This window comes from Dermacentor silvarum, chromosome 11 (genome assembly GCF_013339745.2).
Source record: "Dermacentor silvarum isolate Dsil-2018 chromosome 11, BIME_Dsil_1.4, whole genome shotgun sequence".
NCBI lineage: Eukaryota > Metazoa > Arthropoda > Arachnida > Ixodida > Ixodidae > Dermacentor > Dermacentor silvarum.
Genome location: NC_051164.1, coordinates 117,359,091 through 117,371,133, shown reverse-complemented (window position 1 = coordinate 117,371,133; position 12,043 = coordinate 117,359,091). Strand labels below are relative to the sequence as shown.

The 12,043-nt window shown below is 48.4% G+C and overlaps 1 protein-coding gene across 1 annotated transcript in view; it reads left to right on the top strand.

Annotated features, from left to right (window-relative positions):
- Positions 1–4,774: 4,774 nt before the first annotated feature.
- LOC119432853 (Bardet-Biedl syndrome 2 protein homolog) overlaps positions 4,775–12,043 on the top strand; it is a 56,749-nt gene continuing 49,480 nt past the window's right edge. Inside the window, exons 1-4 of the mRNA XM_049658420.1 lie at positions 4,775–5,104; positions 5,484–5,699; positions 5,752–5,877; positions 10,242–10,304. Of these exons, the coding sequence (XP_049514377.1) occupies positions 4,970–5,104; positions 5,484–5,699; positions 5,752–5,877; positions 10,242–10,304 (540 nt within the window). The 5' untranslated portion in view covers positions 4,775–4,969. The remainder of the gene's footprint in view (positions 5,105–5,483; positions 5,700–5,751; positions 5,878–10,241; positions 10,305–12,043) is intronic.

The window sequence follows — 12,043 nt, the reverse complement described above, 5'->3', positions numbered from 1 at the left end:
ATACAGGGTGTTTCAGCGAACACTTTCAAAAATTCTTAAAGGTTGCCTGTAGAAGATAGCACAATTCTAAATAATGAGCTAGTCTACTCGAAGAGGCGGACATTACTTACAAAAGAAATTGAAATGCATAATAGAATAATTAACAAAAATTCACTAATTAGGTTTTAAACTAATTACCTGATGGTCCATATTGTAATTTACAAATTGTAGCCGTGGAGTTCGCAAGCCGGATCCACTTGGAACGAATTCTCGGGATGACACCAGTTTCGAGATATTAATGCCCGAACTTTGCGGAGAAATGCATTGGCGTTCCAGTTAGGTTCTTAACAAAACGTCGCTTTATGCTTTCAAGCACAAAAGTAACTGGAACGCCAATGCATTTCTCCACAAAGTTCGGGAATTAATATCTCGAAACTGGTGTCATCCTGAGAATTAATTCCAAGTGGATCCGCCTTGCGAACTCCACGGCTACAGTTTGTAAATTGGAATATGGGCCATCAGGTAAAAACCTAATTAGTGAATTTTCGTTAATTATTTGATTATGCATTTCAATTTCTTGTGCAAGTAACGTCCGCCTCTTCGAGTAGACTAGCTCATTATTTAGAATTGTGCTATCTGCCACAGGCAACCTTTAAGAATTTTTGAAAGTGTTCGTTGAAACACCCTGTATGTATATACAGGGTGTCCGAGCTAAATGTAACCAAGGTTTTGAAAACGACGGAGTGTGCTAGGAGGCCCAAACCAAGTCAGTGGTGTTAAGGATCGCGTGGCCTAGTCAGCGGTATTTCTTTTTTCGTTTTGCAAAGTAAATTAATTATAGTACAAACTAATTGCTTAAGATTTCAAATATTGGCTTCATCAGGAAAGTACCAATATGAAAGTTGTAGATGACACATAAAAATGGCCGACTCAAGTGTTTGCAACTAAGTACCATTGATGGAGCTTCTTGTACGTGCCCGTAAAGAAAGCCTGCGAAATAGAAGAACCGCGCTATATTGATGATGGTTTAATGGCATCCCCTTCGAAACGAGGCGGAGACAAATAGTCCCCTAGCCTGCTTGATATAATCAGGTAGCGCCCCCAGACGACCGATGACTCACTCACGGCACACATAGCGAGTGACGTGGCGTGGCATATTCGCTCCACTTGTGCAATGCAGCCAGAACAGTCGAGGCAATAAAAAAAGAAAAGCTCGGGCTTTAATAAATCTTGACCGCAGAACTGCGTGATCGCGAAGGAAAATGCAATTGTCATGTTTCGTTCGCGATCATAATTTAGTAGCGAGAGTTGCTGGCTCGTACATTGCGGCAACCAGAAACGCCAAGCCCGTCCCGGAAACGCTCTAGAGATATGTGGATTTCGTTCCTTGATCGCTCGTCTGGGAGCGCTGAAATAGTGGTGCTACCACGCGCTTGTCTTCGTATTTCGCGGGCTTTCTTTAAAGGGCGTTACAAGAAGCTCCATCAATGGTACTTATTTGCAAACACTTTAGTCAGCCATGTTTAAATGTGATCTACAACTCTAGCTATAGTTGACTCGTGAGGGTTCCCTCGAAGAGATATACACTAGGAAAGAGGGCTTCCGACTTACCAACTGGGGCTACGGGGGGGGGGGGGGGGGGGGGGGGGGCGCGGCGTTTGCGCGGCAAGAACGCGGTTGACTAACCACGTGGGAATACGGGAGCGACGGCGGGACTCCGCCGTCGCCGCTTGCTGGAGACCAAAGAGACGCGGGCTGATATCAGCGGGATCTCACGTGACCACACGGTGGCGTGATAGCGCTTGCGATTCCCGCGCGCCGCCCGCGGAAGAAAGTTTCCCTCTCCCAACTCTCCCTGGCACGCATGCGCTTGACGCGACGTTGCTGCCCGTGCGGCGGTTATGGGACCCGAGGATTCCCACACCTCCACCCTTAAATATTGCCCTACGGCGAGAAGAAATCGCTGGAACGACGGCATTGACAAAGTATCGGGCAGATGGTAAACTCCGGCAGGAAATGTCCGAATCCAGTTGATAGGCAGCACGTCTGTGTGGCAGCCGTCACTGTGGGTGACGATGATGGGGTGAAGCTGAGATGGCTTGCCTCAAGATGCGCGCCGCAATGTCCACCGGGACAGCGGGTCTGGACTTTGCTCGAAGCGGCGAGCGCGCGGATCGATGAACCTCGCCCCGACGCATCCTCGTGGGAGGTATGATGGTGGGCCTCCCTCATTGTGGCTGCCATTGTGCTGCTGCATCGGGCCGCGACAGGGAGGGGCCGAGACCAGGGGGAGGTGGACCATGGTAGCAATAGCAAGTCGAGGCGGCTTCACTCGTTCTGCAAGTCGCTGAAAGCACTCCACAAACACTTAGAATTAAGGCGTAGAGGCCGCCGCAGCGTCGGCCGTTGACCGATGCTGAACCACCACGTCTACCGCATAGCTTTATGTGGCAACGAGAAAAAACAATCCAGTTCGTTTGAATGAAGTATTCGCTTCGACCGAATATTTCCGGTCCGATCGAGCGCGAAGTGGGCGATGCTAGTATGAACATAGCGCTCTCTGGTCCCCGCGGATTTCGGTTATTCCGCCCGCAAAATATGAGTTCATCTGAACAAAATAAGCTTTCTATTTTCGAACGAGGTTTCTCCGCTCGGGGCGAGTATAGTAGAACTAGCGGAATCCGGTTGCACCCGCTAAATGTCACGGCATGGTCGTCTTCGAACATGCGACCGGCAGCTCCGCAGAGCCTTAGGCCTACTCGCGTCCATGACGGATACCAAGCCACAAAAGACCAAAAGGGTTCCAATGAGCCGCCGCGAGGAGATGCAGGCCTAGCTTAGTGGTCCCCGCTCGCTGCTCACCACGCAGCTTCGAGCAGACTCCTGGGACTGCGCCGGCTGACGTCCTAGCCAGCGTTTCCGGCGCCCAGCTCCCACGAGCCAAAGATACAGAAAGGAGGCTATTTACATATGTACAGGGAAAATCGACCACCGCGTCGGCTGCTGCACTCACTCGCTTCGGGCGGCCCTACTCTTAGGAGCAAACTTGCTGCAAATCTCAGCGACTACACGAGTTCGGCGACACTGGCTGCAGCGTTAACTCGCACTCAAGAAAGCAACATGCCCAAGCCCAACCTAGCTAGCAATCACGCCCTTACGGTTGAGGCCTAACGCTGGTCCGGACAAAGCCTTCAGGCTTCCGCGGCCATCCGAACCGATCGTCGTCCGTTTTCCAAGAGCTTGCCCCACGTTGGGCGCCAAAATGTCGGGATATATGGGGGGATCCACGGCCCTCTGCCTCGAACACCGAGCCCGCGGTTGGCGCCTGCCTGCGCATCAACCGCGGTCCGGTACAAGCTCGAGGAAACAATTAGACGACAACCACGTGTACACTCGGAAAGCATTATCTACGACCTGCAACTAACACTTCGAGCAGGCCAGCTAGCTATAGTTGACATCGCTGAGGGTTCCCTCGAAGAGAATAATACACTAGGTAAAGAAGGGCTTCGACTTACCAACTGGGGAATACGGGGGGGGGGGCGGGGGGGGGGGGGGGGCCGCTGTATTGGCACTTTCTTGGTGAAGGTAATATTTAAAAAGTTAGGCAATTCGTTTATACTAATTGACTTTGCAAACGAAAGAAATACCGACTAATTAATTGACTTTGCAAAACGAAAGAAATACCGCAGACTAGGCCACGGGATTCTCACCACCACTTAATTGCCTCCTAGCACACTCCGTCATTTTTAAAACATTGGTTACTTTTAGCTGGGACACCCGAAATTACAGCTCGTGTTCCCTTGGCCTATCATTGACGCAACGGCCTGTCCGGCCGACCCTGCCGAAATTACGTTGAGTTTCGGCAGGGTATTTGATGTGATAAGGTAAGGGAACACGATCTGTCTGTCAAGAATAAAATTAATGCACATTTACCTATGCACCGCGATTTCTGCACGTGTGAGCCAGATCTTTTCCATATCCGCATTCTTGGTAAAATCAAAGATTCTTTGGCACGGGAATTGATGGAGGCTTACTTCATCAACATGAAACGTGACGTCTGTGTCTGCGATACGTCTGTGGCTTTACGCGGCACTGAACGCCAGTTTCTGCACTTTATGATTGGATAACGATGCAGACCTTGTTTGAGTACTGTGCGCAAACACATGGCCACTTTTTCCTATAAATGTGACCCCGTCTGCTTTCAATGAACTTATTTACAAGGGACGCTCTTTCCTGTCCTAAAGCTTTTTTTTTTTTTCTGCTCTCGGTTAGCGTCTTTGTGGAATAAGATGAACCAAATAGCCGAGCAACAAGTACTGATAAGTTTTGTTACCTAAAACCTGCCCCCTGCTTCATCAACGCTGATTATCGCCTTGAAGAGATTTGTCCATCTTCAAGGAGAAAGAACAAACTTTACTCGCACCGTTCTGCGACCAACGTCGTTTAACCGTCCAAAAATGACCACTTCCCAGCCGGCGCCTGCTCCTCGCGCGGGACCCTCTGTCGGCAGAGGTGTATCACGTGACTCCAAAGCAGCCCGCGGTCGATATGCGCGCGCGCATTCTGAAGCGTGCGCGTGGCCGTTGCGCGCTGCCGACCGGCAAACACCACGTTTCGTATTGCTCATCAACAAACAGTTGTTTCGTTACGAAGACGCGTGATATACCTTCTTCAAGTTAATGCCCGAGCAAAAGTCTTGCACAGCTAGTGTCTTGGGAACTATGTTTTTTTCAAAAGGACGCGTTTTTTAATCGTACGCACGCGAATGTGCGTCTTTTTTTTTTTTTTTAGGAACCCATTTGAACTTGAACGAAGCGGTTCAGAATGCTGCGAACCAGTTCGAACCATTATTATTGTCGCCCCGGAGCCGAACCAGATCCGAAGCGCAAAGCGTCAACCCGAACAGCCCGGTGTCGAGAGAGGTGTGTGCCCGAACATGTGTTTTGAAGGGTAGCCACGGCAACCGCATTCGCGTCGTCGTGCGCTGGCCATGTCGAAGGGCAGGGACAACCTGGTGCCGGAGTTCACCTTCCAGCTGAACCACAAAGTGCTTGCGCGCAGGGTGACGGTGGGCAAGTACGACGGCCTGCACCCGTGCATCACCGCAGCCACGGCCTCCGACAAGGTACGCGCCCCGAGTGCTTCGCAGTGTCCCCCCAAGCCACTCGCCATGGTCATTGGAATCGGCCGGTAACGCCAACATTTAATTATGCACTGCCTCCGAAGTTCGCATGCCGCAATAGCAAATACTTGGAGAGACGCAGGCGTTATAGAAAGGACAATACCGAGCAAGTAAAAAGGCAGGCGCAGTGCGCCACGCAGAAAAATCATACGTGGCAATGCGACTGAACAAGTTAGAGCTGGCGAACGTTACCTTTTGCTCACCTTGGATATGACATATTCAGTCATAGACGGGACATATTAGGGACAGTGCCGCAGCAATGCGTGATCGACGCTTTGCTGCACCTCCAAGTAGGAGAGTGAAACCCAATCGATGGCCGCAGGTGCTGGTGCACAATAACAACCAGCAGCGTCAGCGCAGCGGCGACCGCTGGGAAGGAGGCGGGGACGTGTCCCTGCTGAACGTCAACCAGACGGTGAGTTGCGTGGCCGCCGACTGCCTCAAGCCCGGAGCCAAGGAGGACGTGCTGCTGGTCGGGACGCCCACCGCGCTGCTCGCCTACGACGTCGAGAACAACTGCGACCTCTTCTTCAGGGAGGTGGGTTCGACGGGGAGGCGCTGACGTCGGGCCAAGCACACGCACTGCGCAGGTGGCGGACGGCGCCAACAGCCTGGCCACGGGCTACCTGGGCAGCCTGCGGAACCCCGTGGTGCTGGTGGGCGGCAACTGCTCCATCCAGGGGTTCGACCACGACGGAGAGGACGTCTTCTGGACGGTAATTACTCGTCGCACGAGCGAAGACGCGCGCGAGGCAGTTTCGCACGTGGCAAGCCGCCGCCCTGCTCAACTATTCTGCGATACAAGTGTAGCTCAAACCAAGATTATCATTGGAGCAATGTACAACATTTTAAAGGAAATATAAATAATAAATATAGTTATTACCTATAAAGGAAAGTATTAAATCAAGCTTGGTCGATAGATTATTGGGCTAGAAGTCTGTCAACGTTTTCTGTGTGCCACTTTGTCGCGCAGGAAATTGTCGCCGTAGGTCCCGCTGCTGCTCCTCAATTTGAGCCACCCGCACCGAAACAGGGGCGTTGACGTAATCTCCACGTGGCATCCTTGTATGCCAGTGCTGGCGTCACAGGAGAGGTACCATAGTGTACCACAGATGGCTCCACTCCGATTTTAGCATTGCCATTTCCGCGCTACGAGTGGGCCCACTTGTTATTACGTAAGCCTTTCAATCTAACTCGACTCCTTTATCGGTGCCCCTTTACGTTAGCAGAACTGCGACAACGAAATTCCAAGACCAAGCTGAGCAACGTCGTGTTTGATATTTTTGATTCGTCACATTCTTGACTGATGAAATGCGCGTACTGAGACGAACGTCATCGATTACGAAAAACCGCCCTCATTTGCGAAGGCAGAACGCCGGCGACGCACTCGCTCGCTCCGCAGGCACGACTGCTGCTTGTGGAGACGCGCTGCGACGGTTGCCTTTAGCACAATGCCAAGCGCGCTTCTAATGCGCCATTCTCAGCGTACCATTTATACCCAAGTGGTCCCGTAAGGAAAAGAAAGACACGCGACAGACCTGCTGGAAAAGCAGACGATGACTCAAGCGAAACCGAAATTGTTTAACCATCAGTTGATTCCGCAAAAGTGAAGCCAGTGTACGTAAAATATGCATATGCGGAAGCTATAAATTCTAAATATTTATAGCTTTTCTGAATTGAAATCAATCACAAAGAGACAAAAAAAAAGAAAATAAGTGGTCATGGCAGTTTCCATGCTTCTGTTTTCAGCCGCCCCGAACTTAGTCCTACGCTTGTGTGTCAGAACGGTCTAAACTTGGGCAACGGATCGTTTACACTTACCGAGAGCTTCCGACATCATCATCAGCCTATATTTTATGTCCACTGCAGGACGAAGGCCTCCTCCCTGCGATCTCCATTTACTCCTGTCTTGCACTAGCTGATTCCAACTTGCGCCTGCAAATTTCCTAACTTCACCACTCCACCTAGTTTTCTGCCGTCCTCGACTGCGCTTCCCTTCTCTTGGTATCCATTCTGTAACTCTAATGGTCCACCGGTTATCCATCCTACGCATTACATGGCCTGCCCAGCTCCACTTATCCCGCTTAATTTCAACTAGAATATCGGCTATCTCCCTTTGCTCTCCGATCCACACCGCTCTCTTCCTGTCTCTTAACGTTAGGCCTAACATTTTTCGTTCCATTGCTCTTTGTACGGTCCTTAACTTGTTCTCGAGCTTCTTTGTTACCTTCTAGGTTTATGCCCCATATGTTAGCACCGGTAGAATACAATGATTGTACCCTTCACTTTTCAATGACAGTGGTAAGTTCTCAGTAAGGATTTGGCAATGCTTGCCGTATGCACACCAACCCAATTTTATTCTTCTGTAAATTTCTTTCTCATGATGTGTAGGGTTTTTAGGCGCAAGAGCCAGGGATGGCCAAAGAGCGCCAAGAAATGGTATGGTAAAATCGATCACGTGGTGAATAAAAAGTGTAAAATGTAACGAGGCTGTATAGAGGCCTACAATATTCAGTGTAAGGTGCATAATATATACAAGTATTAAAGAAATGCTAATGACGAGTGATAAGAGCGATGACCATAAAATATACGCTAGAATGAAATAACATGAAAAAATTCGTCCCTTCCATTAGCATTACCGCCTCACTGAGACCCTTGGGCACAAAATGCCTGGAGGGACGCGCTCTATAAGACAGTAGGTAGAGGTAGAGGGAAGGCGACGAATTTCTCGGGCTAATAACATGCAGCACAACATCACCTAGAAAGTTAAGCACCGCCTTGGTTTCAAACAGAGGTTCTGGGCCAAGAAACAGTGTCGGATGTAAGGGGATATGTTTGTGTGCTAAAGGATATGTTGTTTATATAGTCAGCGCCATGCGATCAGCGCGATGGGTCAGCGCCAGTTAAAATGTATGAATGTGTACCATATGTATGTCCTATTCTAAGGCAGCAAAAGCGAACTTCAGATCGTCGTGACTTTGTTAATGATGGCCAGTTGCCTAAAAGCGGCTTAATTACATGGGCCTTATTGAGTGCTTGCTCATCCCATAAGTGTTGCCAATAGTTGGTGCGTTTTTTGCGTAAAAATGGCTTCAAGTCTGTGGCAGGAACGGGCATGAACAAATTGCTAGGTTTTGTTGCTATGGAAGTTGCCATTTTATCTGCAAGCTCGTTACCCTCTGTACACCTGTGCCCGGGCACCCAACATATTACAACCTGTTGATTAGAGGCATACATATTGCAGAGCAGTGAATAGAGGTCGTTTATAACAGGATTTTTCTGTTTCCGTAGTGATTTCAAAGTTTTGACGACACTTAGGGAATCTGTGAATATAATGGCCTTTGGTAGCTTTGCTTTCTTGGTGTGTTTAGTAGCCGACAGTAATGCATAGGCCTCTGCCGTGAAGATACTGGTTTCAGGATGTAGAACGTCGGATTCCGAAAACGATGGGCCAACAGCAGTGTAAGAGACGCCGGCTTGTGATTTCGACGCATCTGTGTATCTGCGCATCTGCGCATCGACGCAACTATGGACAGGTGTACTTCGATTGAAGCTCTCGAAAGAGCATATGTATGTGCGCATCTGGGACGTGTTTTGTTACATCTACAAATGATGTGTCGCATTCAACGATTTGCCATTGCCACGGTAGCAAAAGCTTTAATGGAGCCATTAGGTAATGTTCAAGGATTGGGACATTCATTTCATCACAAAGTTTTCTGACCTGCATTGAGAAAGGCTCTCTCACTGAGGATCGACTGTGGTATAGTAGAGCACATGTCACATCGTTAACATGTTTGTAGCAAGGATGTAGAGGGTTAGACTGTGCTTTGAGGAAATATGTGAAACTGCTGTATGTTCTTTGTAGGTGAAGGGACCACTCATTCGATTCTACGTATAGATTCTCAATAGGGCTAGTTCTGAAGGCGCCTGTGGCTAGACGAATACCCAGACGGTGGACGGGATCCAGTATTTTTAGCGCGCTTGGCGCGGCTGAGTGATATAACATGGCACCATAATCCAAACGTGATCGAACGAGGCTCTTGTAGAGGTTCAATAGGCACTTCCTACGTTGTATGAGAGAAAAATTTCATTAAGTTCGTTGTTTTTAGGCATTTTGCCTTCGGATATTTGATGTGTGGAATGGAGGCCAATTTTACATCAAGCCCAATACCTAAAAACTTGTGCTCCTTGTACACAGGTATTCGTTGCCCAGAGACTTCGATACTGGGATCTAAATTTCTTTCTCATGATCAGGATCCCCTGTGAGTAGTTGACCTAGATAAACGTACTCCTTTACAGACTCTAGAGGCCGACTGGCGATCCCGAATTCTTGTACCCTTGCCAGGCTATTGAACATTATCTTTGTCTTCTGCATATTCATCTTCAATCCAATTCTTGCACTTTCTCGATTAAGGTCCTCAATCATTTGTTCTAATTCGTCCCCAGTGTTGCTGAATAGGACAGTGGCATCTGCAAACCGAAGGTTGCCGAGATATTCGCCGTCGATCCTCACTCCTAAGCCTTCCCAGTCTAAGAGCTTGAATACTTCTTCTAGGCATGCAGTGCATTGGAGTGTCTCCTTGCCTGATCTTTCTACTTGTGGCAAACCAAGGTAGCGGTGGCGTTCCGAAAGAACATGTCGTCTCTCAGCTGGCAACACATTCCCTCCGACGCAGCGTCTGCAACTGAATGACGTCAGCGCAGACCCTTCCCGCACTCTTATTGCTGGCACATGCCGTAAGCACCCACGTATACCTTAAGGCATTCAAGCGAGTATACGAACAGCATACTTTGTAGATTACGCCTCGTAAGGGTGTCAGGGTACAGGGGTGCTTTATTTTGGTAATGCCCTACAGCTGATGATGGCATTGCAAAATTATTTCTGCACATATCCCCGTGCTTCGACACTGATCAATTAACAGCCCCATGTTACTCACTAACACGCGAGAGTCTGCGCCGTACGTTTCGCAAATGCCCGCAGATGGACGGCGTATTTATGCTGCGGCTGCGCTTTTGCGTGGTGTGCAGTGCAGCTAATCCTCGGACCAGGGAGGTTTAAGATTCGCCTCCGAACACGCAGGTGACCGGAGACAACGTGAGGGCGCTCGCCCTGTACGACTTCAACAAGGACGGCCTGAACGAGGTGAGCCGAAGGTACATTTTCAACAGTTTTCACACAAGAACGCAACCCGCCTTCATGGATGCCACCTACTAATGCCACGTCACCGATGGACGCGATAACCTTTTCTTCAAACGGTATCTCGTCCTTAATTGAGAAAATGAAACTGTCCTTGTCAGCCGGCATCGACGAAATCAACTCGAAAGTACGAAAAAATACCAAGTGTAATGTTGCAGTGTATTTGAAACTGTTGTTTTCACAGTCACTTTCTACAGGTCTCATTCCGAATGACTGGCAAACTGGGAAGGTCGTTCCACACTACAAATCAGGTGATAAAAATTGTCCTCTAAACTACCGTCCCATATCTTTAACTAGCGTCCCTTATAAAATCATGGAACATGCCATATACTCTCACATTATGGACTTCCTGGACGCTAACAATTTCTTCCATCCTTCCCAGCACGGTTTCCGCAAAGGGTATTCGTGCGAAACTCAGCTAGCCATATTCCTCAATGAGTTGCATGCTGACTTGGACACTAACCTTCAGGTTGACGCTATTTTTCTGGATTACGCCAAGGCATTTGACAAAGTTCCACATCAACGGTTATTACAAAAACTATCTCGTTTAAACCTACATCATAACGTACTACAGTGGATCAAAGCCTTAACAAATCGCTCTCAATCAGTCATCACAAATAACCAGTCGTCTAATCCTCTTCCTGTAACATCAGGTGTCCCACAAGGCTCCGTTCTCGCCCCTCTTTTGTTTTTGATTTATATTAACGACCTCCCACTGCATGTACATTGCCAAATTCGAATGTTTGCTGACGACTGAGTTATCTACCGCCGAATAACTAACACTACTGATCAAGAAGCCCTCCAACAGGATCTTAACCACATCCAACAATGGTGTGAAAATTGGCTCATGACTATTAACCCTAGCAAATGAAAGCTCCTTTCCATTCCCCGTCGACACAAGATTCATGAATTTCAGTACAAAATCGCAAAAAAAAAAAAAATCCGTAGAATCCGTATCGTCTTTCAAATACTTAGGCATTACATTATCTAAATACCTAACAAGGAACGCACATGTCGCTAACGTGATATCATCAGCAAACAAAACTCTGGGATGTCTTAATTCACCTCGCCCCACATCACGTAAGATTGCTCGCTTACAGGTCACTAGTTCGACCTAAACTAGAATACGCATCTGCCATATGGAACCCGCATCATGTTAACCCCATAAACGATCTAGAAGCAGTCCAAAATCGCGCTACAAGGTTCATCCATTCCTCTTATTCGTATGACGTCAGTGTTTCAGCTTTGAAAACTAAATCTGCGATATCGCCTCTCTCAGTTCGCCGTCGCATAGCCACTCTATTACTGTAACACAAGCTGTATTACTCATCACTTAATCGTGGACCTTACATCATGCCAGCATCGTACATTTGTCACCGCACCAGCCACACCCTTCAAGTTTTTCGTCCACGGGTCCGAACTTTTCCAGCTTCCTTCTTTCCACGTGCAGGTAAAGATTGGAACGGTCTTCCCCAACATATCGTCGACATCACCTGTGCATCATCATTCGCTGAAAATTTAAATCACATTCTCTGTACATAAACACATATGGCATTGTCATTCATGTTTTGCTGACCCCACCCCTTATGTAATACCCCCACGTGGGGTCTTTAAGGAAATGAAATAAGACGCGCCATCGAGAGCTATCGTCCAGCGCGCCAATTTACAGCACCGCTGCTGTCAAT